Source organism: Mus musculus, chromosome 12 (assembly GCF_000001635.26).
Source record: "Mus musculus strain C57BL/6J chromosome 12, GRCm38.p6 C57BL/6J".
Classification (NCBI taxonomy): Eukaryota; Metazoa; Chordata; class Mammalia; order Rodentia; family Muridae; genus Mus; species Mus musculus.
Window position 1 is genome coordinate 8,771,396 of NC_000078.6, and position 22,811 is coordinate 8,794,206.

Below are 22,811 nucleotides of genomic sequence, written 5' to 3' on the forward strand. Positions count from 1 at the left end.
AGCTCCGCGGGAGAGGTGCGGGCCAGAGGAGACAGAGCCTAACGCAGAGGAAGGGACCTGGCAGTCGGGAGCTGACTCCAGCCGGCGAAACCTACAGCCCTCGCTCGAGAGAGCAGCGAGCTGGGCAGGAGCCTGGGACAGCAAAGCGCAGAGCAATCAGCAGAGCCGGCCCGGAGCTCCGTGCAACCGGCAACTCGGATCCACGAAGCCCACCGAGCTCCCGCCGCCGGTCTGGGCAGCATGAGACGCGCGGCGCTCTGGCTCTGGCTCTGCGCGCTGGCGCTGCGCCTGCAGCCTGCCCTCCCGGTGAGTGTGGCCCGGGGCAGGGCTGGGAGGCGGCGGGAAGCCGGGACTCGCCACTCGCCGATGCCATGCAGGCGGCAGCACGTGGAGGGGGAGGGGAGCGGGGACTTCTTCCCGCGCTGCCTGGCGGATCCTGGGATGGTGAGCCCTTTAATGAGGACTCCTGTCCCAATTCCTCTACGGTCCGTGGATGCCAGGAGGCTATCCCAGCTCGTGGTCCGGGCGTCCTGCAGAGTGGAACCTCCATTGGTTCCCCGCTCCCAATTAAGTAAAACGACTCCACATGGGTCTGAGTCCGCCGGCCTTAGGCGCTCCGCCGGCCTTAGGCGCCGCTTGGAGTTGCTCTCTCCCGTTGCTGTCTTGCTGGCCATCTCAGCGGCCTGGCCTCCGCCAGTGTCCCGGAGGGATGCAGTGGCCATGGCCACAACGCCTTTTCCATAGACCCTAATTCAAACCAGACTGCAGGCTGCACCCCCAGCGCCGCGGAGTCCGGGCGCTCGGCCCTTTGCACCGGGGCAAGTTTGGGCACAGCAGAGCCGGCGCGGGAACAGGGGGAAGCTGACGTTCGGGGTGGCGGGAGGGACGGGATTAAGGCTGTTTGTGGGACACAAGAGGGTGGCTCAGGGACCTTCGGTTTTTCTCTGGCTGCCCCAGGTGAGCCGGGCCGAGCTGGCAGCGGGAGGTTCCGGGAAGTTGGCTTCAGAACGCTGAAGACCCTAAGAACCCAACTTTGGGGTCGCTGAAGTTGTGCTGCCCCCGGAGGGCCTCCTCCGCATGGCCCGCGCGGGGGACCCTCCCCGCGAGTGGACCCCGGTACGGCTCTTCCCCTCCCCCGACTCGGCTTTGTGCTGAAGCCGCGCGTAGGGAAGGCGGGTCCCTTGGCCCGCCCAGTAGGGCCGCGGGGAAAGAGGGACGAACGTGGAGCTGGCGACTGGTGGGGGAAAGCTTCTGGGTAGGATGCAGCCATCCACCTTTGGTGGGGGTCGGTCTCTCTAATCAGCGGCTTGGCCGACAAAGAGCTTGGTCGAGGGTACCCCAGAAAGTGCTCTCCCGCCCCAGCCGCCGTCCGCTAGCCCGCCTTCCCCAACGGGGGCGCTTTGTTCTCGGCCCCTGTAACCCTTCCCTGGGAACCGCCCCGCAGCGCTGGTCCTTGACGTGGGCCGGGTCCTGGGTCGCCGCCAGGTGTCAGCGCTGCCCTCCGGGTGTCCACGCCCCTAGCCCCCGCACCCGCTGTGAAGTCCCGGGTGTCCTTTCCACTGGCGGCTTTGCCCAACCCCTGGAAGGCAGAGGCGAGGTGCGGAGCCTCAGGCTTTATCCCTCCCGGAAGTGGCAGTCTCCCACCGCCACATCTGGTCTGCTTAACTTCGATAGTCCTGGCAAAGGCAGACACGTGCACAGGGAAGGAGAGTTGAGCGCTGGTAGATACCAAGGTCGTGTACAAATAAAGTGGCACACGGACACGTCCCCAGTCACTGTTAATGGCATTGCCTTCGCTCCTTCCCAGGTGGCTGGTGCTCTCCATCACTCTGGAGCCCAAGAGAGGGCCTCCATAATTGTATTGCCCATGAGTTGGGGTTGTGTGGGGGCGCCAAATCAGGGTTCTCTGGGAGGGCTATGAATTCCGAACTGAGTCTCCTGTGCACTCCTGGCTTTAAGGTTCAAGAAATTGTTTGAGGGTTGTGGTTTTTGTGGGACTCAGATTATGCCTGGAATCATAGTTACCACTGTGGAGAAGAAAGTGGAGCTACTTAGCATGCCTCCCCGGCCCGCCTGGCATTACCTCCGGCTCTGTTCTCTAGGCCCAACGTGAGGCCTCACTGGGGCAGTACAGATGCAGTACTGAATTTCTTTCCAGCCAGGATCTGGAGAGGTGGTGTTCTCTTCCCTGGTGTCTTTAGAGAGGCAGATATTCCTGTGACCTAAGCCCCTCAAGCACCCATTAATAATGCTGAGTAGACAACTAGAGGTGGCGTTTTCCGGAACTTCCTGTGTGCTGGCCTGGGAGGTTGAACCCTCTAGGGAAACAGGTCTAGGAAGTAGAATTATCTCAATGGAAGGCTTCCTGGAGGAAGAAGATGAGCTGAGCCCCCAGGTCACTGTCTGAGCTTTAGGATCAGACTCCCACTTGGAGGCAAGAGTGTTCGTTTTACTTTTTTTTTTTAAGTTTGGTTTATTTTCTCTCTAACAGAAAACAAACAAACAAACAAAAAAAAACCCCACATTTGTTTAAAAGTGGGTGCATAAGAGTGAGGACATATTCAGAGCTTCCCCTTTTCCTGAAAAATGAAGGCAGCTGGGATTTACTTAAAATGAGAGCACATATCCACAAATTGCCAGAGAGCTGGTCCCTTTCTCAGGGCTCCCTAAGCTCCTGTGGGAAGCAGGTCAGACAGCCCTGGGGACCAGAGAGATAGGGAGTGCTTTTGGGTGCCTGCCTTTGAATGGGGAAGGGGGGGGGAGCTGCTGGGATCAGAGGCTGCTAGCAACTACTCCCCAGAGACTGAAGCAGGTTTGTCCCTCAGTGTCCTGTGGTCTTCTGTTTCTCCTATATAGAATAGGAGAAATGGTTATTTGCTCTGGAATAGTGACTTGCTATTTGTTCCCTTTCTTTCCTCTCCCTTACTGTAATCATTTGGACTAGTAGAGACACTTTCCCCAGGTCTGGCAGAATGGGAGGGAGTGGGGGAGGCCTGTGCTTGCATGATGTCACTGCTGGCTTCAGCTCTCCAGGGAGGGTGGAGTTGGTTGTAACCTACCTGTGGCTCTTGATGGGCCACAATAAAACCTCATTAACACACATTGGTAGGGAGAAGGGACTGGAAAGAATGATGGGAAAGATTGATGTTTTTCCTTTTTTTTTTTTTTTTTTTTTGGCAGTACTTTCTAGATCTCCCCTCCCCCTTGCTGCAGCAAAATTTTGGATTCCTGAAGTCCTTTGAGAATGTATAATGGTAGCCAGACTTTTTTTTTTTCAGTCAGCTCAAAATTGCCTCCTTATAAAGTATCCTTGGTTGTTTTTTGTTGTTGTTGTTGTTGTTGTTTTGTTTTGTTTTAAGACAAGGTTTCTCTGTATAGTCCTGGCTGCCCTGGAACTCAATATGTAGACCAGGCTGGCCTCAAACTCAAAGAAATCCACCTACTTCTAACTTTCAGTGCTGGGCCTAAAGGTGTAGGCCACCAAAAGTGCTCAACTTTTACAAAGCAGTCTTACTTTGAGCAGGATTCTGAAACCCTTATTTCCTTTCTGTTATCTTCAACAATACACTGCTAGGTGTATTTAGTCCCTCATGATGCTGGGCCTCCTCAAGTGGCGCCAGGTCAAGCAGTCTCCTGGTTTTTGGTGGCTCTGAAGAAGACTGTGTCCCAGTGACTGGCAGTTTGAATTCGGAGCTTCTCTTTTCCTTCTCAGTCTTTGGCAGGCAGAGTGACACTGGTGTGCCCAAGCCTGGAGCTTCTCTGTTTAATTCTAGTTTATTTTCTTTATCAGACTGAAAAACAAATCAGGTTGGTTATAATTCTTATAAACACGAAGGTCTCACCTTTGCGTAGCTCTCCGGCTGTGTGGGTCTGATGTCCCTCGGGAATCTCTGTTGAGGCTGCTGCAGTGTGTGTGCGTGTAGAAAGGGCAAGGTAGAATGGACAGAAGCGTGCTGCCCACCCCACTGTCCTGTTCCTAAATGATGAAGCACTGGCCCGGTGAAGAGCCTAGAGAACTCCCTCGGTGGGAGATGCACACAATGCCAGGAAGCACACAGGAGCTTGAGTTCCAGCTTGGCAGTGTCTTCTCTTTGGTGACTTTATCAGCTCCAGCTGCCCTGGACTAACAAACAAGGCTAGCTCACTCTCAGTATTGATAATCGAAGGTCCTTGGTTCTGTTTGAGACTGATCCTCACTCGGTAGCCTTGAACTCTTAGCAATTCTCCTGTCTCAACTTTCAAAGAGCTGAAATTACAGACTCGAGCCACCATATGCGACTGAAACCTTGTTCCTAATCCTTGACTGTGAACGACTCTTGGGTTTGGTTCTTTCTCCATTTCTTTAGTGTATGTTTTAGTTCGCGTCCTACATAATCTATTGCCCATACTTAGAAACAACAGGTTAGAGACAGCATTGGGTCCAGCAGAGCCTCACACTGAAGCTCAGCTCTGCCACTGATTTACCGTGTCAGCTCAAGTGACTCACTTCCAACTCCTCTGTCCCCATCTGTAGAGTAGACATCACCATACCTGCTCTTTCTGCCCACATTCTGTCATTAACATGTTCATTTCATAAGCGATGGTGCAAAAGTGCTTTGTAATGAAAGTGCTGGGGAAATGTTAGCTGTCGATAATGGTTAGGGTTAACTTTTTATTGAGTGCCTGTTGTGTGTGGGGTTGGGTGGGGTGGGGGGAGAGGCTTGGTAGTTTTCTTACTTCTTTCCTACTTAGCTTTTCTTCCTAAGCCTTTATGGTATGTATCATTGCCTGATTGTTTGAGTGTGTGTGCACAGGCACGCCTGTGCATGTTTGAGAGTATGCTTGTGCGTGCTCTCGTGCTCACATATGTATGGTGTGAATACACTGTAGAGTGCAGGCCGGCACACTGGGGCTGGCTGAATCCTGTGAGGCCCTGCCTGGAGTTTGCAGATCTTCCTTGGACACTCCTGCTTGTGAGCATTTTGTGTGGAGTGACTGTTTAGCTGGGCTGTAGCCTACATTGTGCCTTTGGGTAAACCCTGAGTATTGGGAAACACCCTGGGCTGTGGCTGTGTGTGCCCGACGGTTGCTTGGGTACAGCTAAGAACTCTTCATAGAAAGTTGAGCTCAGTCGACAGCAGTGGGGGCTTGGCGGTGGGCACCAGGACCACATGGAGCTCACATGCTATTAGTATTAACTGAGTGCTAAGGAACCTGTCTTGGGTGGTACCTGCTTGCCCTCTCATGCAGTTTATCTTGAGCTTGGCGAACACACTTACAGATTTAGTAGAGCTTTTGTCAGCCCTGGGAGGTGGGTTTCGTGGCCACAAGTGGGTAGCTTGGAATCCAAGACTCCTGGCTTCTAGGTTGCATTCTCCTGTGGTTCTTTCCAAGGGAATGCTAGGGGAACATTTTGGACATTAGATTATTTCTAGTCCCAAAGCACACAGAACATACTGTTTCCTAATTGCCTTTTTTTGTTTTCCTCTCAATCTGGTTTTGAAGTGTTGGGTTTGAAAATTGCCCCCTGAGAGCCTGCCCTAGTGTGTGCAGAGGGAAGATAGTGGAACAGGAAGTCTGTAGAAAGTATCTTCCTTTCCAGGACCTTGTGCCCCGGAGCAGAGTCAGCATGGTGTCATATCGCTTTTGGCTATTCCAGAAGAGATGAGGTTTTAGGTGAGAATGAACCTTTTAGAACCTTCTAGAACCTTCTGTTGAGTATGACAGGAATGCCCTGAATAGGGCTCGAAGTGCATGGCCACTTGTTTGTCTTTTCCATAAGCAAGCAGCTTCAGGTACAGACAATAAGACTAGGTTCTTGGAGTGAGACCCTGCACTTGGTGCCATTTCAGCTCCAGATGGACACTGGAGGTCCCTACACAGCAGGCTCTGGGATGGCTGGCTTTGCCTATGTACTGTTGCCTGCTCTACAAGAGCTTCCCAGGTTACTAGCCTTTGTCGACGCTGGGCTCGCCTGGCCAGGCTTGGGCATTGGAGAAGGGACAACTTGCCACCTGGCATAGGCTGTGTGTTTGGAGAGTCAGGAGGTCTGGTGAAGCCCGCAAGTGGAGGCAAGTTTAGTGGGACTTGAGGAGAGCTCAGTAGGAAATCTCTGGGCTAGTGACAGGCAGGTGTGGTGGTGGTGGCGAGGTGGCGGGTCTAGATCTCCTTTTAGAGATTTGCCTAGGGATCGTCCCTGCTGACTCTGGAACTCAGAGGCCTCCAGAGGTGTCTCCTCTGGGAGCCTCTCAAGGGTCTCCCATCTCCTACTGTTTATGGCTTTGTGGGCTACCTAATTACATAGAGAAGATATGTTCCTCTGGCCTCCAGCCCTGGGAAAAGTTCTGCCCAGTGACTCACCTGAGGCCTGCAGCCATGTGTGTACACAGGCGCTCTCAGGGGCTTCTGTCCTGCTGGCTTCAGCCTTTCTAGCCCTGGTGTTCTCGGCAGTGGTAGCATCTGGGAAACCGGGTCACCTCTTATTTGCAGCTCCCTCCCTTTCTTGGTGTCTTCCCCCTTTTTAACTACTGGTCTGATGGCCTTAGACTCATGCTGAAATTCTCCTTTCTTTTGTCCTAGCCTTGTCTCTGACTTCTTGTGATCCTCTGGGCCTGTGAAATCCGCTCAGGGGCCTCCATTTCTAACAGTCACACACTGGTGGAGAGACCGAGTCCTGGGATGGTGAAGCTAACCCTGCTGGGCTTCTCAAGCTTCATTTGGTTTCTCTTTATTCCTTCTGGAGGTACTGCCTGCCCCAGGGGAGTCTCAGACTAGACCACTCTGGAGTTGGAGGTGGGGCAGGTTTTCAGATCAGTGCCCTTGGCATTCGTTGTGGGAATGGGGTGGATGGGGCCTCTGGGCAAGGTCAGGCTGGGGGTGGAGGCCAGGTGATGTTCTCCGCACCCACACCCAGGCAGCCTGGCACCCTCCCCAAGGTCCGCTCATCAGCAGGAATGAAAGCAGTGCCGGGCAGGTTGGGGCAGTGGGCAGGTGGGCGTGTTTATCGCTGTGCTCATCAGCTGAGTCACGATGCCAGGCCCCACAAGTCCTCCCTGGAGGCTCACCCCACCCACCTTGACCCACCAGCACCCACTAGCAGGAGGTAGGGCAGGGCAGTGAGACAAGACCAGCCTGGGGGTCTGAGAGGCAAAGGGGAGTTGTTCATGACCTGGCTGTGCCATGGGGACTTGTGGGTGTCTCAGATATCTCTGCTGTCCCAGGAGGAAGCTGTCTTAAGTGCCAACCTGCCTAGAGCCCCTGCTGGGGTGCAGGAAATGCACCAAGGGAGAGTGCCCATCCATGGAATAGGCCCATGGAGCTAGACCAGTGACAGTGACAGTGAAGTCAGCCCCCACCTGTGTCTTCCGAGCCAGCTGGAGGGTTTTTATCTCAGATTCTGCGAAACCATAGAATCTAGTCAGGAGCCTAGACTGCAAAGCAGGCTTCGTTGATGCTTTAACTTGCAGGCTTCCTGGGTATGAGGGATACTTAGAAAGGTCCCGCAGGTAGGGAGGGCATCAGGAAGTAGAAGAGGGCCAGGCACTTCTATCTCCTGGGCATTGCCCCCTTCTCCCATCTCCAAGGATGGTAAAAAGAACCCTTCCAGTACACTGACAGAGAGGAAAACCCTTCATCTCACCCCATTTGGATCTGTCGTATCCAGCATGTGCTGGCCCTTGGCTTCCATACCAGAGGTGGCTAGAGATGTTCCTGGGAATTCACTGGTTGGGGACTTGAGTGTATCAGAGGGGCACAAAGTAACATTAACTCTGGTATCCTCTGCAGCAAATCGGAGATCCCCTCTCCTAGGCGAGTTCTCAGTGGATATGGAGGTCAGGTTTGGGCTTGTAGGGCCCCAGCAAGAGTCGTTGATGTCACTCCAGCTTCTCCCGAGGAAGATGAGGGTGCTGTGTTGGGATCACATCTCTCCCTGAATGGCATGTTGGGGAGGGATGGAGCCCTTGCTTCTGACCCCTAAGCTTGGTCTTTAGGTGGCCACAGTCTCTGGGTTCTGTCCTACCTCCCTGCCCTTGTGTGCTTCAAAGGCATGCTAAAGGGACTCTCGGCCATTCCGAATGGGCACAGTGTTCCTTCTGTTCTCCCACCCCCAGAAGGAGGCAGGCCTGGATTGTAGATTCCTAGAAGTAAGTGGCCCTGAGCATGCTGTTGATGAACCTGGAACCAGGCAGGCTGGGCATCCTAGGACCTGTCTTTCCATAGAAGTCTGAATCAGTCTACCTTTGGGACTGAGTAAGGGGCTCCTCACATATCAGCTGGCTAGTCCATCTTGGCTGATCTAAACCACATTAGGCTGAAGAGAAGCATGGTGTACAGTCTGGTCCACCCGAACCACATACTGGCTTTATCAGTTCTCGTATAATTTTGCAGGTAACTTTTTAGCTCTAAGCCTGTCTCCTCATCTGTGAAATCGGGTCCCTCATATCCTGCCTAGAAGGGCTTTTGAAAAGATTAATGAAGTAGTATGCCGAGTGGTTGGGGTTCTCTCCTTGACTGGAGCAAGTCTCTAGGAGTACTAAGGATAGCCTGCTGTGTGCAGCACCCCCAGGGACTGTGCCTGAGTAGGAGGGTACAGAGTCTTCATGTGAATGGCCCTTCTGGTCTTGCCCCGAAGTTAGTGTTGATGTCATAGAGTCTACAAACATGCCTTTTGTCCTTCCTCAGAAGTCCAAGCCTTTCCTGGCAGACCAGACATTCATCTCCACTGAGCCTCTATGTGAGACTGGCTCCTGGCCTGAGCTGTGTGGGCTGAGCTGGCGAATGGGAAAACTAGACACCTGGGCACCTGGGTGGGGGCTCGGGACAGCAGTGTTTCAGTTGTAGGGCACTGTGGCCCCTGCCTGGAGCTTCTGACTGAAGGTTACCCTGAGAGGAAGCAGGTTCCCTATAGACACTAACATAGCTGGGTCAGAGTGCAAGGTGGGTGTGGGCCCCTGCCCTGACCCATTCAGTGCCAAAGGCTGCTCTTCTGGGGAGTGAGAGCTCTGGACAGGACTGTGATGGCCGAGGGGGTCTCAGAGCAAACCTGCCTGGCCTCTCCCCACTCTGATGGATATGTGCTCTTAAACAAGTGACTGTCCACTTTGCCTCAATTTCAACATCTGTAAGATAGATAGGGCGTTATGGTCTGAAAATGGTTTTAAAGATTAGTTAGCTAATACAGGGAAAGTGCTCTGACAGGTACCTGGCACCTTACTCAACAAGTGGCTGGAGTGCCTGATTTCCTAAGGTCTCGACCTGTCCCTATGCTTCAAGTGCCCCTACAGCCTTGGTCAGGCCCTTAGGTTCTCCCACCCACCGCTGGCCCCAGGACCTAGACTGCTGGACCCTGACCCCATTTTTCCTTTAAGCCACCTCTGCGTCAACTCTAAAGGCGGTGGAGTTGTTTATCTAGGCTGTGAGGTGTCAGAGAAAGGACCTGGGCCGCTTTGTTCCTGTGTGGGCTGGGGCCACTCCAGGAACTGAGAAACCCACCCACCTTTTCAAAAACAGCCTCTTCTCAGAGTCTGGCACCTCAGGCTAGCCCACCATGCTGTGGGACCACTCCCAGCATGCTCTGCCTTTGGTTTGTTTCCCAGGGGCCTCAGTGCCTTTTAAAGATGCACAGGCATCTTTAGTTCAAGGGGAAAGAGGAAATGAAGTGTATTTGCTGGTGGTGGTATTCCTGTCACTTGCATTCTCACAGAGGCTAAAGAAATTTGCTCTTTGTATCTTCTAGTCTCTTCTTTATGATCTTTTCCCATCTGTTGTATCCCAACTGCAGGGCCCCAGTTCTAGAATTAGCCCCTCCCCCATAGGAAGCCGACTTATGCTATAATGTGAATGACAAGTATCCTTTAGCCCTTCCCACAGGCATTTTAATTTTCAAAAGGGCATTGCACAACCGCAGAGACACTAAGAAGAGAGGTTTGGTGATCAGAGTTACAGCCCCAGCCTCCCAGCTGGTGGCCCGGCTGGTGCAGGTGTGTCGAAAGCAGTAGTTTCTGCTTCAGTGAAACTTGAGGATCCTTTATTTAGCCAGTTCAGGGGCGGAATGGCCATGCGAAGTCTATGTGTCACAGGTGTCAGGCCCCCATATCCTGCTGAGTCTAGAATCAGCTACGTAGCAGTTTTGGGGGTATTGCCAGACTGGGAGTTTACATCCCAGAAGCGAGAATGGTGGGGTTCCTATACTGCTCCAGACAGGATCTTTCCCCCAAGTTTGTCAGCCACCTCTCTTCAAGTCCCTTGGCTCTGACCAGCAAGACGTATCCAAAAGAAACTGAGGAGGCCCTTCACTTCTTTTTAGGATAGTGTGGGGCCAGCATGGTGGGGGTTGGGAATGGCTTTCTGTCTCTTCCATCATCACAGGCTACTTCCCAGAGACACTTTGATTCTGGGCATCTCCAGCAGTCACCTGGCCCACAATGCTTTGCTGCCCTTTGCTTCAGCCACTGTATCTGGTTGTCCCTTGAAGGTGAGCCAGAGCTCCTAGGCAGAGAGCATGTGCTATACAAAGCCGTAGGCTGGGCCCTGGGAACCTTCTTGCTGTCATCCTCCTGTCAAACCCCTATGGTATGGTAGCCCACATAAGGCTTGTGCCAAAAAACAGGCCAAAACATAAGTTATCTTTTCACTCTATCGGGTCTTCTCATTTTCCCATGGTACGTTCGGCTGGCCAGGCCCAAAAGATTTGAAGAGAGGTGGCTGGCAAGTCTAGGGGAATAGGTCCTATCTGGTTCCCTCCAGGAGCAGTGCCTAGTGAGAGGCTGGGCCTGGGCCAGGGCCAGGCGCCCTTGCTCCACATTGCCTGAAGTCCCGCCCTGCCCGTCCTGGCTGGGATCTGGCAGGTCTTCCAGCTCCACACCCGGCTCTCAGCTGAGCCTGCTCAGAGACTAGTCCTGGCATGTGGGTTGCAGGGCTGGTTCCAGCTCCACCAGGAGGTATGGGCGTCTGGGTACTCATGGGACATTGACCTGTAGTGGGTATGGAGAGTGGAGGAATGGTACAGGCAGGTGTGCTGGTGCTGACGGACTTGACTCCGGCATTGACCTTGGCTTGCAGTCTGGTGTTAAACTAACAGGGAATGCTGACAAAAAAGACAGTTATTAAAACCAAGACAGGATACTGCTTTCCCACTCAGCCCATTCCCAAGAATCCCCAAGACGTACAGGAAATGTGCAACAGCAGTGGGAATTGCTGAGTTGGGGGATGTGGGTGAGCTGTGTGCTCCCAGGGAATTTTGGGAAATTCCCCTCCGTTGAAATGCTGTCAGGGTCTGAGCCTTGGAGGTGTTTTTGGGGTGCTGTGCTCCCCAGCTAAGCAGCTAACAGTCCTCTTTACCTGCCTTGTCCTCACCTTGGCCCCACCCTGGGTTGGGCCTCTCGTTCACTCCCTGCTGGGTCACCAGTCACTTCAGTGCAGGTCTCAGCTTGATTCTTGGTGGAGAGAGAGAAAGTTGATAAATCAGGGTGCCTGTCAGCCGGAAATTTGGGTGTTGCCTGAAGGCACCAATGGGGGCCCTCCCTTCTGGAGGTGGCTTTAGGAAGGGGTTTCTGGGTCTTGAGGCCTCCTTACAGTTTCTTAGCTCCATGGGAGAGAAGTGAGGAGTTGGGTATCGTCACCCCAGCATGAATCTCTGGTCACCTCTCAGCATGCACTGTCCAGCCTGATCTTTGAGTGCCATAAAAGAACAGAATTATCCTCTCAGAGCACTTCATTTCCCGCCAGCACAGTGGGTACAGAGACAAGCTGCCCAGACTCCCAGCGAGGGACTAGTTGAGCCCCAGCATGGGACTAGTTGAGCTAGACCTGATACAGTCCCAGAGAGCCTCGTTGAGGAAGCTTTGGGAAAATTCACCCAGCATTTCAGCCAGGACTGGAGGAAAAGGTGATTATGGGAAAGAGAGCAGTCAAGACCCCAGGCTGTAGGACACAGGATACAAACTGAGAGCTACCGGATAGGAGTAGGTTTTAGTCACAATCTCTCCTGTCCGCCCTACCCTCCAGGAGACATTGCACCTTGTAGAACAGCTGCCCCGGAGGTCCACCTTTGGGGCCCCCTGGGGTAGCTCAGTAGTGTCAGCATCCTCTCATTGACATCAGTCAGGTTACACAGTGGGGCAGCTAATGTGAAGGCGCTAGGCTGGGAAGCCAGCTACTTGGGAAAACTAGGTTGTTCCTGGTAGGCCCTAGCAGGAAGGCAGTTCCTCCTTTTCTTGGTGGCTTTAGGGGTCTTTGGAAGCTTTGAATGTTCCCTCAGCTCGTTGGTGAAGCAGGCCCTCCTGGTACTGTGGTGTTTGTCTTCGAAGAGTGAAGGCATTGGAAGTAAAGACTGATGGGGCGCCTTCCCAGGATGCTTTGCTTCTTGCGCTGGCTTACAGAGCTCTCTTGCTACCTAGTGCCTTGACTTTGAACACCAGATTCAGTCAGGGAACAGGAGTAGAGGTCTTGCCTTGCTGAGCCCCTGGCCACTGCAGGAAAAGACTCCTCTGAGTGGAGCCTTTCCTCCTCAGGTGACTGCTTTCAAAGTACAGCAGCCTCTGAGGGGGAAGTGTCATTTGACATTGTGGTAGTTCTTGGGGTCCCTGGATACAGATGTCATGCCCAGATCATAGGTCTGTTTGTACAGAGGGAGGCGAGTTCTGTAGCTCAGAGTCCTCAGTACCCCAGAGTTGTGGCTCTAGGGGTGAGAGGAGAAGACTACAGCCCTTCAATCCACAGGTCTGACCTGTGGGTAGGGGTAGATCTCTTGCATACTATGAACCTGTTTGAAACCCCCTGGGTATTTGCTGTGGAATAGAGTCTTGGTTGGGTAAGAATGGTGGATGTTTATCTTGGTGTGACTCTCGGGTGGGGTGGGGGATATGTCCCTGTCTTTCCCAATGTAGTATGCTGAGTGGACAGAGACCGTGTGACTGAAGCCTGGGCTCCTGGAACAGGTGTGTGTTGGTGGGGGGTGGGGGCGCAACTATCTGGGATCCAGACTGCTTGGGAATGGCTGTGACCCAGCTCCTTTGATAACAGCAGCTCTTTGTCACTGGATGTTGTGACTAATGGGACTTGTTGATTCAGTTACTCGGCTCCCACCCACAGACGCCGGGGCTTCTGTTGTGGCACCAGGCAGCTGCAGACGGCCCACAAGTTTGCCTCGCTTTCCCACTCCACGAAGTGAAGTTCCCAGCACTGCCCAAATTAGAGACTTGTGAGTGGTCCCCTCATACCCCACTCCCTGAGGCTTCTCCTGGAAGGCCTGGAATGGGGCACTGGGTGTGTACGTGCTGTGGTTTCTGTTAGGGTCAACACCAGGCTGTTTCTTACCTGGCTCGTACCTCCAAGTTTCCAGGTGATGAGTCCTGATTTTTGAAGTGAAGGAATCCATTTAATATCAAAATTCTGTGACCTTAAATTTTTTTCTTTTATTATGTGTCATTTCATATGTACGCATATTTTTTTGTCTGTGTGTGGACATGCTTGTGGCGATCAGAGGACACTTCAGAAAGTCAGTTCTCTCCTGCCGTGTGGGTCCTGGGGAATCAAATCCAAGTTGTCAGGCTTTATCCTGAAAATAAAAAGTAGACAGCCCCTTGGGATCCGCAAAGCTTCTTAGGGCTGTGTGTCTTAGACACCACCAGTGTTGCACAGCTGGTAACATGACAGTGTCCTGGAGTGCTGATTGGAAGCCACAGGCCTCTGTGCCAGGGCGGTAGACTTCCAGGGTACGGGGCAGGTGGGCGTTCTCTACAAAAACCTTGTAATCGCGGAGCCTCTTGGAGATGCCCCCTAGGTATCATGATTTTGGTGTGTGACACAGCTGAACTGTCTTCATACTCAGGATATCATGAAGTGCTGGGGTGCAGACCACTCTCAGCCTCAGGCAGCCAGGACCCGGGGCTCCATCAGATTGCGGTGACTACCACAGAGGGTGGCCTTCCTTCCGGTCAGTGTGGGTGTGGGAGCTGGCAGGAAGTGGCTCCAGGCTTCCTTTAAGCATCCTCTGCCCACAGCCCCAAACATGTTCTTTGGCAATGGCTTGCAACTAGAGGTGAACTCTCTCCTGTACTATGTCCTGACCCACGCTGCTGCATCTATTATACCTTTCACACGCGTGATGGGTACCCAGCGGGGCTGCTAGGCAGGGTTAAGCACTCATCTTGTTTCCTGGTGCTGAAGCTGTGGTAAAGAAACTGAGGCCATTTTCCCTTGAGAGAGATGGTCTCAGCCAGGTCTTTCTCGGCCTGGGGAGCCCGGAAGAAAGGATGTACTACAGTGAGTGGACACTTGTTGGCTGATGGCCTTGGTAGGTCCTTCACCCTGGGAAGTGCTGTTTCTTATCTGTTAGAGATGCTGACCTCAGCAGGACTGGAGGAACTGCATGGGAGGTGTAGGAATGAAAGTGAGTGGGGAAAATTATCTCCAGCCCTAGGGAAGTCTGAGGCCTGTGTCCCCTTTGTCCTGGACTGGGCCCCTGCCTTGGGTGTCTGTCCAGGGTCTTTGCTCTACAGCCCCAGCGGATGCCCAAAGTAGACGAGTCAACTGGTCCTTTCTTTCACCCTGTGTCCACTTCTCATGTATCTACCTTCATAATCCTTCTAGGTAAAACAAGCCTCTAACTTTGGGTTTTCAAATCAGCCAGCTTCCAGGCTCGATAGTACGAACCATGAAAATCTTTCTTACCATGAGGTTGTTTTCTAGTGTGTGTGTGTGTGTGTGTGTGTGTGTGTGTGTGTGTGTGTGTGTACGTACACATATGTACCTCTATCTGTGTGCTGTGCGTGTACCACAGCAGACTCGTGAGGAGGTCAGGCAAACTTTATAAAAATCTTTTTTTTTTGCTTCACTTGAGTCCCAGGGTCACACAGTGGCAAGTGCTGAGCTCTGTTCTCTGTTCTTGATTTGTTTTGTGAGCAGCTGATGTTCTTAAGGCTTGCGGAGGGGAAAGGTAGGGCTGGCTTGCCTTCTTCCCCGAGTGGCGGTCAATCCCTAGACATCTCTAAGCCGTGGCCACACGGTCCTGGAAGGACCCAGGTCAGAAGTGATACTGAGATGGCCCTGTGAGCCCTCTCGAACACACAGGGTTGTAAATAGTACCTGATTGTTACATTGGAGACTCGTCAGCTGGGTGGAGTCCTGGTTCAGAGGGAGTTATTCCTCCCCCCACATTTCTTCTCTTCTGGGGCTGAAGTCTCTTCCTTCCTTACCTGTGATGCTGTCATGATAGGTCCCAGCTGAGAGTGGAGGCGGGGCAGTCAGGGAGCTGCTTCTCTTTGCTTAGCAGGGGTTGGAGACTTGGGGTGTAGGGGTTGGCTCCCCCTTTCCCTGCCCTGGACCTGGTTTCTGGTTTCAGCAGAGATTCGTTCTAGAAGCTTGTTGCGTAAACAAGATCACAAAGCGATAAGCTTGAGCAAAACCCAGGGGAACAAATTGCTTCCCTGTGAAGACCCAATCTTAGCTCTTAGAGAAGCCCTCCCTTTTGGGAAATTGCTGACTTTCAGGGCTTCTCTGTGGAGGAAAGAGGCTAGCCGCCGTATGTTTGCCTGGATTCCAATAAATCTTTGCGGCCTTGGCTACCCCTTGTTGAACAAGGTCTGCACTCCTAATGCGTGCCTCAGGCTGGTCTGAGACCTCTACCCCATCTCCAGCTTTCCTTCCTATGGAGGGAGTCAGTGGGTTAGGAGAGAATGGAGTTGAGTCCTGGAATGAGGAGGAAGCTATGAACTCGGGGCCTGTTCCTGTCTGGTGGGTGCTCTTCTCCGCCGCTGAAGGAGGCAGCCGCAGGGAAGACTACCACAGGAATCCGAGTACCACCTGGAGCAGTGTATACAGGATGTGGGCTGATGTGTGGTAAGGGCATGATGGGCTGATGTGTGGTAAGGGCATGGGATCTGATTGCTCTGTGGATGGGCCACAGGGAAATTTTTGAGTGTCTACTGCAGTAGTTCTCAACCTGTGGGTTGTGCGCCCCTTGGGTGGGAGTTACATATTAGATATTTACATTATGATTCATAACTGTAGCAAAATTACAATTGTGAAAGAACCAAGAAATCACCGCAGCATGAGAACCTGTATTAAAGGGTCACGGTGTTAGGAGGGTTGAGAGCCACTCATCCTCTGGGTCTAGGCCATGGCGGGCTGTAACTGCTCTCTGGAGTTAAGCCACAGTGAACCAGCTGTCCTTGCAGATGGACTTGTGGAGGCTCCAAACCTTTGTCCCAGGGGAGAAGAGCTTGCTTTTGCTTTGTACTTTTAAAGGAAGTTCAGTGGTACTTCGGGCCTTGTGGCTGCTGTGTGTGGAAGTGCCCCTGTACAATAAGCTGTATAGATCGTGTACAACTGCAGTTTTCCTCCGTGGGTCCACCAACCACTCCTGACTCCACGGATGAGTGAGGCCAGTAGGGCTGTGTGTGGGTCCCTAGGCCAAGCATCCTGGACCACGATGAGCCTCAGCTAGACCACTCTGGATCTTTAGCAGAGGCTCCTAGAGAGCTGGCTGGCTTCCTCCTGCCTTCTTTTCTCTTAAAACTTCGTCTCAATCGGAAGCTCCTCTGTGCACGTGACCTCCAGGCCTGGGGGTCGCCACAAATCCCCTCATCACAAGACGAGCAGCTCGCATGAGGGACACAGACACTTGTTACCTACCAGGCTGTGGGGTTTTTGTTTGGTTGGTTGTTTTGTTTTGTTTTGTTTTTTTACTTGTACAGAAGTGTTGTGACATTCAGTAGTTCAGCTGTTAGTGCTGGCACCATTTTACAGGTAGGGAAACTGAGGCTGTAAGATGTGTAGTGACATCGCTAAGGCCACTCAGTTGGTGAGGCCTTACCAAGGTCAGGTCTTTGGAGCCTTTTGCTGAACCATGTACTTCTATCTCTGTTTTGTTGAAACAAAGTCTATATGGCTCTGGCTAGCCTATAACCCATATGTAGACGAGGCTGACCTCGAATACACTGCAGTCTTTTATGTCTGCCTTCTGGGTGGCAGGATTGAAGGCATGTGATTCCTCCTAACTGTACACTTTAAAAAAAAAATCATTCTTTGTTCTGGTCTGTGCCAGGGCCTTGTAAGATGTTCTGTGCTGAGCTGGGCTATTTGGGTTAGTCTCATTGCTGAGCAGGGCCCCTGTATCTTCCTTCTCTGTCACTTGCTTACCTGGGTCTTCCTCCTGCACTAGCTATCCTAGAACCAGTACTGAGAGCAACTATGGGCCCAACTCTGCCCCTTGCCCAGCCTGCTTAGCTGGGGGCGGTGTTCCACTTCCCTGCCCAAGTCCTGTGGGACTGTGTTTGTACTCCACCACCTTCAGTTCCTTGGAGCTGGAGCAGGCCAGGCGGGCTGCATTCCTGCAGCTGCTGTTGCCAGGGAGAGCCCATCCCATTCACTTCAGTCTCCTTAATGTAGAAGCCTTGTCGAATTAGCTTCCACTGTCCCCAACCCAAGAGTACCCTGTCCTTTCTTCACTAAGAAGGCCAGGATACAGTCCTTCCTGTGGCTGATAAGACAGGCCTTGGGACAAGGCCTGGGACCACACTGTGTGGGCAAAGCTGCTTCAGCACCGATGGCTCCTCCATGCCAAGCTTGGCTCTGCTTCTCACAGTTGAGACTTCTGTGCGCACACCCACTGTCTAGCTCAGCTGGACACTGATTTTCTTTAAATGTATAGATTTTGGGGTGGGGTGTGCTGAAAGCTCCCACTGATGGCCCCAAGCCTGAGTCTCAGAGTATGATCAATTGATGGCTTTCATGGGTATCACAGCTTCTGTTCCCAGGTCAGACTCCCTGACCAGTCAGAGCATCCTGGGGTTAGGACAATGTCCCCGTCACTTGTGCCTCCACCTGGCACCAGGCTATGATGTTATGGCATTGAGGGTATGAGAAGGACCAGGGGTTTCCCAGAGTTAGCCCCAGGGCCACAGGCAATTGTTTCCTACATGTGTGGCTGGAATGGTTGGGTGAGCCTTTTCAGCTGCCTACAATAGGAACCCAGGGATACTGGGCATTGACCAAGGCATATCTCATACCCTTTTCTTATCTTTCTGCAGCAAATTGTGGCTGTAAATGTTCCTCCTGAAGATCAGGATGGCTCTGGGGATGACTCTGACAACTTCTCTGGCTCTGGCACAGGTAAGACTGACCCAGAACACTGAGATGGCATAGATCATGGCTGGAGTGGTGAGCAGGCAGTCACCCAGCTTTTAGTGAACCCCCTTCTTCTCCCATCCCATCCTTAGCCATTGGAGTCAGGACAGTGCCAAAAGGAAGAATGGTATCCAGCTGCAAGCCACTCAGCTAAGAGAAACTCTCAGAGAAATGAAGGGGTTCCACCAGGCCATGGGCAGCCACTAGAGCCAACCCTTGGAGGAGTTTGACTCCACTGAGCCTTGGTGTGGTGTTTCCATCTGTGAGATGGGAATACTTTGCCCAAGAGCCTGTTAGAAGCTGTAGGAAGCACAGAGTCGGCTAGGTATAGATTTGCTCTCACCTCCATCTCTCGATACCAGTTCTCTGCAGAGCGTGGGTTTGTGGGAGGGGTGGGGGGGTGAGGGGAGAAGGCTGTGAGCTGCAGCTAGCCAGAGGGGTCTCCCAGAAGAATGGGGAGAGCTAAGAAGGAAAGTTGAGGTCACAGTGGGAAGGAGACCAGAGCAAAGGGTTGGAAGGTAGGTAAAATGCAGCCGTGTATTCTTGGGAGCCTTAGGCCTTGGGGAAGAGGGTAGAAGAGGTGTTTGTCCTGGGCTGCAGTCCTGTATCAGCTCTGGTGTCTTGGCCCACGCTCACAGCAGGATCCCTTCCCAGATTCCCGAGAATTTCTCACAGTTCAGAGAGCACGCTACTTGTAGGCAGGTGAGGCTGCAAAGGACAGCTTTTCTGGCCTAATTTTCAAAGTGAGTTCAGCCTTTGCTAGGTCACCTTTGGGGTCTCAGAAGGCTTCAGCCTCCTGGTAGAGCATGAATCACGTCAGGCGTGATGCCTGGAGACCTCTCCTACCCTGACACCCCAAACCCCCACCTCTGACCCTGCAGGTGCTTTGCCAGATACTTTGTCACGGCAGACACCTTCCACTTGGAAGGACGTGTGGCTGTTGACAGCCACGCCCACAGCTCCAGAGCCCACCAGCAGCAACACCGAGACTGCTTTTACCTCTGTCCTGCCAGCCGGAGAGAAGCCCGAGGAGGGAGAGCCTGTGCTCCATGTAGAAGCAGAGCCTGGCTTCACTGCTCGGGACAAGGAAAAGGAGGTCACCACCAGGCCCAGGGAGACCGTGCAGCTCCCCATCACCCAACGGGCCTCAACAGTCAGAGTCACCACAGCCCAGGCAGCTGTCACATCTCATCCGCACGGGGGCATGCAACCTGGCCTCCATGAGACCTCGGCTCCCACAGCACCTGGTCAACCTGACCATCAGCCTCCACGTGTGGAGGGTGGCGGCACTTCTGTCATCAAAGAGGTTGTCGAGGATGGAACTGCCAATCAGCTTCCCGCAGGAGAGGGCTCTGGAGAACAAGTGAGTGGCTTTGCATTTCCTGGGTGGCCACTAGTGCCTGGCACCTGGCCGCCTAATGTCCTCATTACAGTGACAGGTGACAGGGTCCCACCTTCCTCCTGCCCGAAACAGACTGATTGCAAGATCAGGAGGTGGGCGACTCCTTAGATGTCATTCAGGAGCTTACAGCAGGGTGAATTTTCCGTCTTAGACCTTCATGGGAATTTTCACACAACAATGTGTACGTTGTGTCACTGGAGGCGGTATCTGTGTCTTGGCCTGCCAGGGTCCCAGGTGTGACTGACTGCATTCCTTGACAGATGCTGGTATAGGTTGGCTACGTCTGATGGGGGTGGCAGGGGATCCCATCAGGTATGGCACTGCCTCAGGTTGCTGTTGTGTCAGTGGCTCCAGCCTGACCTGATCCCAACCTACCCTTCTGTAGGACTTCACCTTTGAAACATCTGGGGAGAACACAGCTGTGGCTGCCGTAGAGCCCGGCCTGCGGAATCAGCCCCCGGTGGACGAAGGAGCCACAGGTGCTTCTCAGAGCCTTTTGGACAGGAAGGAAGTGCTGGGAGGTGAGTCTTCTTTCAGGTGGAGAGGAGGAGGCAGGTGGTGGCTCTGAGGTAGCCTGGGTTGCTGGGGTGAAGCATCTTTAGCAGCAGGGTGGGGAAGGAGGAGGGTCAATTCTACTCCAGGCCACCTCCTAGGCTGTCCGTCTAGTCTGGGAGAGACTACCACTGACCCCGTGGAGCTACTGATCTGAGCCTGCCTCTGTTCACTCCCTAGGTGTCATTGCCGGAGGCCTAGTGGGCCTCATCTTTGCTGTGTGCCTGGTGGCTTTCATGCTGTACCGGATGAAGAAGAAGGACGAAGGCAGCTACTCCTTGGAGGAGCCCAAACAAGCCAATGGCGGTGCCTACCAGAAACCCACCAAGCAGGAGGAGTTCTACGCCTGATGGGGAAATAGTTCTTTCTCCCCCCACAGCCCCTGCCACTCACTAGGCTCCCACTTGCCTCTTCTGTGAAAAACTTCAAGCCCTGGCCTCCCCACCACTGGGTCATGTCCTCTGCACCCAGGCCCTTCCAGCTGTTCCTGCCCGAGCGGTCCCAGGGTGTGCTGGGAACTGATTCCCCTCCTTTGACTTCTGCCTAGAAGCTTGGGTGCAAAGGGTTTCTTGCATCTGATCTTTCTACCACAACCACACCTGTCGTCCACTCTTCTGACTTGGTTTCTCCAAATGGGAGGAGACCCAGCTCTGGACAGAAAGGGGACCCGACTGCTTTGGACCTAGATGGCCTATTGCGGCTGGAGGATCCTGAGGACAGGAGAGGGGCTTCGGCTGACCAGCCATAGCACTTACCCATAGAGACCGCTAGGGTTGGCCGTGCTGTGGTGGGGGATGGAGGCCTGAGCTCCTTGGAATCCACTTTTCATTGTGGGGAGGTCTACTTTAGACAACTTGGTTTTGCACATATTTTCTCTAATTTCTCTGTTCAGAGCCCCAGCAGACCTTATTACTGGGGTAAGGCAAGTCTGTTGACTGGTGTCCCTCACCTCGCTTCCCTAATCTACATTCAGGAGACCGAATCGGGGGTTAATAAGACTTTTTTTGTTTTTTGTTTTTGTTTTTAACCTAGAAGAACCAAATCTGGACGCCAAAACGTAGGCTTAGTTTGTGTGTTGTCTCTGAGTTTGTCGCTCATGCGTACAACAGGGTATGGACTATCTGTATGGTGCCCCATTTTTGGCGGCCCGTAAGTAGGCTGGCTAGTCCAGGATACTGTGGAATAGCCACCTCTTGACCAGTCATGCCTGTGTGCATGGACTCAGGGCCACGGCCTTGGCCTGGGCCACCGTGACATTGGAAGAGCCTGTGTGAGAACTTACTCGAAGTTCACAGTCTAGGAGTGGAGGGGAGGAGACTGTAGAGTTTTGGGGGAGGGGTGGCAAGGGTGCCCAAGCGTCTCCCACCTTTGGTACCATCTCTAGTCATCCTTCCTCCCGGAAGTTGACAAGACACATCTTGAGTATGGCTGGCACTGGTTCCTCCATCAAGAACCAAGTTCACCTTCAGCTCCTGTGGCCCCGCCCCCAGGCTGGAGTCAGAAATGTTTCCCAAAGAGTGAGTCTTTTGCTTTTGGCAAAACGCTACTTAATCCAATGGGTTCTGTACAGTAGATTTTGCAGATGTAATAAACTTTAATATAAAGGAGTCCTATGAACTCTACTGCTTCTGCTTCTTCTTCTCTGGACTGGTGGTATAGATATAGCCACCCTTTGCCCAAACCCTGGTAGCTCGGGGAAGCTTGGCTTAAGGCTGCACGCCTCCAATCCCCCAAAGGGTAGGATCCTGGCTGGGTCCAGGGTTCCTCTGATTTATTTGGTTTTGTTGTGTTGTGTTGTGTTTTTCTTTTGGCTAAACTTCTTTTGGAAGTTGGTAAGTTCAGCCAAGGTTTTACAGGCCCTGATGTCTGTTCTTCTAAATGGTTTAAGTAATTGGGACTCTAGCACATCTTGACCTAGGGTCACTAGAGCTAAGCTTGCTTTGCAGGGCAGACACCTGGGACAGCCTTCCTCCCTCATGTTTGCTGGGACACTGCTGAGCACCCCTTGCTTACTTAGCTCAGTGATGTTCCAGCTCCTGGCTAGGCTGCTCAGCCACTCAGCTAGACAAAAGATCTGTGCCCTGTGTTTCATCCCAGAGCTTGTTGCCAGATCACATGGCTGGATGTGATGTGGGGTGGGGGTGGGGTCATATCTGAGACAGCCCTCAGCTGAGGGCTTGTGGGACAGTGTCCAAGCCTCAGGCTGGGCTCATTCATATAATTGCAATAAATGGTACGTGTCCATTTGGACAGCAGACACTTTGGTGTACTTGTGCAGTCTCTTTTTGGTCTGGCCATGTCCAACTCTATCTGGTTTTTGGAATGGGAGCCTAACTGGCCTGTGTTCTGGCTTGGTACCAAATAGCAACAGTCAGTGGCATCCTTGCCCAGGCCCCAGGGCAGGACTATGCTCTTGCCATATCCCAGGACTCCCGACTTTGCACCTGTTTTCCCTCTGTGTGTAGCATCATGAACTCCAGCTAGGTTGTTCCTTTCCCTGGGGTCAGGAGGATTCTGCTGACTCTGAATGTCAGGATTTGCTTTTGTTCTGTTTGCTTATTGGGCAATTCTCAACCTTTCACTAGCAAACAGTCTCATGTGTCAGGATTACAAGTATTGTCTGCACATTGAGGGAAAATGGCAGCGAAAGACCAGCAAGTTGGGAAAGCACAAAACACCACAAGGAACCCCCCCCCCCCCAATTATGGTGCAGCTCCCTTCAGCCTCATCTGGCCCTGGGTGCAGGTCA

The 22,811-nt window shown here is 52.9% G+C and overlaps 1 protein-coding gene across 3 annotated transcripts; it reads left to right on the plus strand.

Moving 5' to 3' along the window:
- On the plus strand, positions 1 to 22,321 carry Sdc1 (syndecan 1). 3 transcript variants are annotated; one of them, XM_006515045.1, is made up of 6 exons: positions 413 to 444; positions 958 to 1,116; positions 18,012 to 18,093; positions 18,990 to 19,471; positions 19,896 to 20,031; positions 20,243 to 22,321. In XM_006515045.1, the coding sequence occupies exons 2-6, from the start codon at positions 1,078 to 1,080 to the stop codon at positions 20,410 to 20,412; spliced, it is 909 nt and encodes a 302-aa protein (XP_006515108.1). In that variant the 5' UTR covers positions 413 to 444; positions 958 to 1,077; the 3' UTR covers positions 20,413 to 22,321. The 3 variants fall into 3 exon arrangements, with proteins under 3 accessions (NP_035649.1, XP_006515108.1, XP_006515109.1); NM_011519.2 differs by lacking the exons at positions 413 to 444; positions 958 to 1,116 and adding an exon at positions 1 to 306 and having other exon boundaries at positions 20,243 to 22,293; XM_006515046.2 differs by lacking the exons at positions 413 to 444; positions 958 to 1,116 and adding an exon at positions 14,252 to 14,275.
- Positions 22,322 to 22,811: the final 490 nt, after the last annotated feature.

Excerpts from the sequence above, each read along its gene's own strand:
- Sdc1 (NM_011519.2), top strand. The coding sequence starts at position 241 with ATGAGACGCGCGGCGCTCTGGCTCTGGCTCTGCGCGCTGGCGCTGCGC. Across the intron at positions 307-18,011 it reads GCCTGCAGCCTGCCCTCCCG|CAAATTGTGGCTGTAAATGT; the intron begins GTGAGTGTGGCC and ends ATCTTTCTGCAG. Across the intron at positions 20,032-20,242 it reads CAGGAAGGAAGTGCTGGGAG|GTGTCATTGCCGGAGGCCTA; the intron begins GTGAGTCTTCTT and ends TTCACTCCCTAG.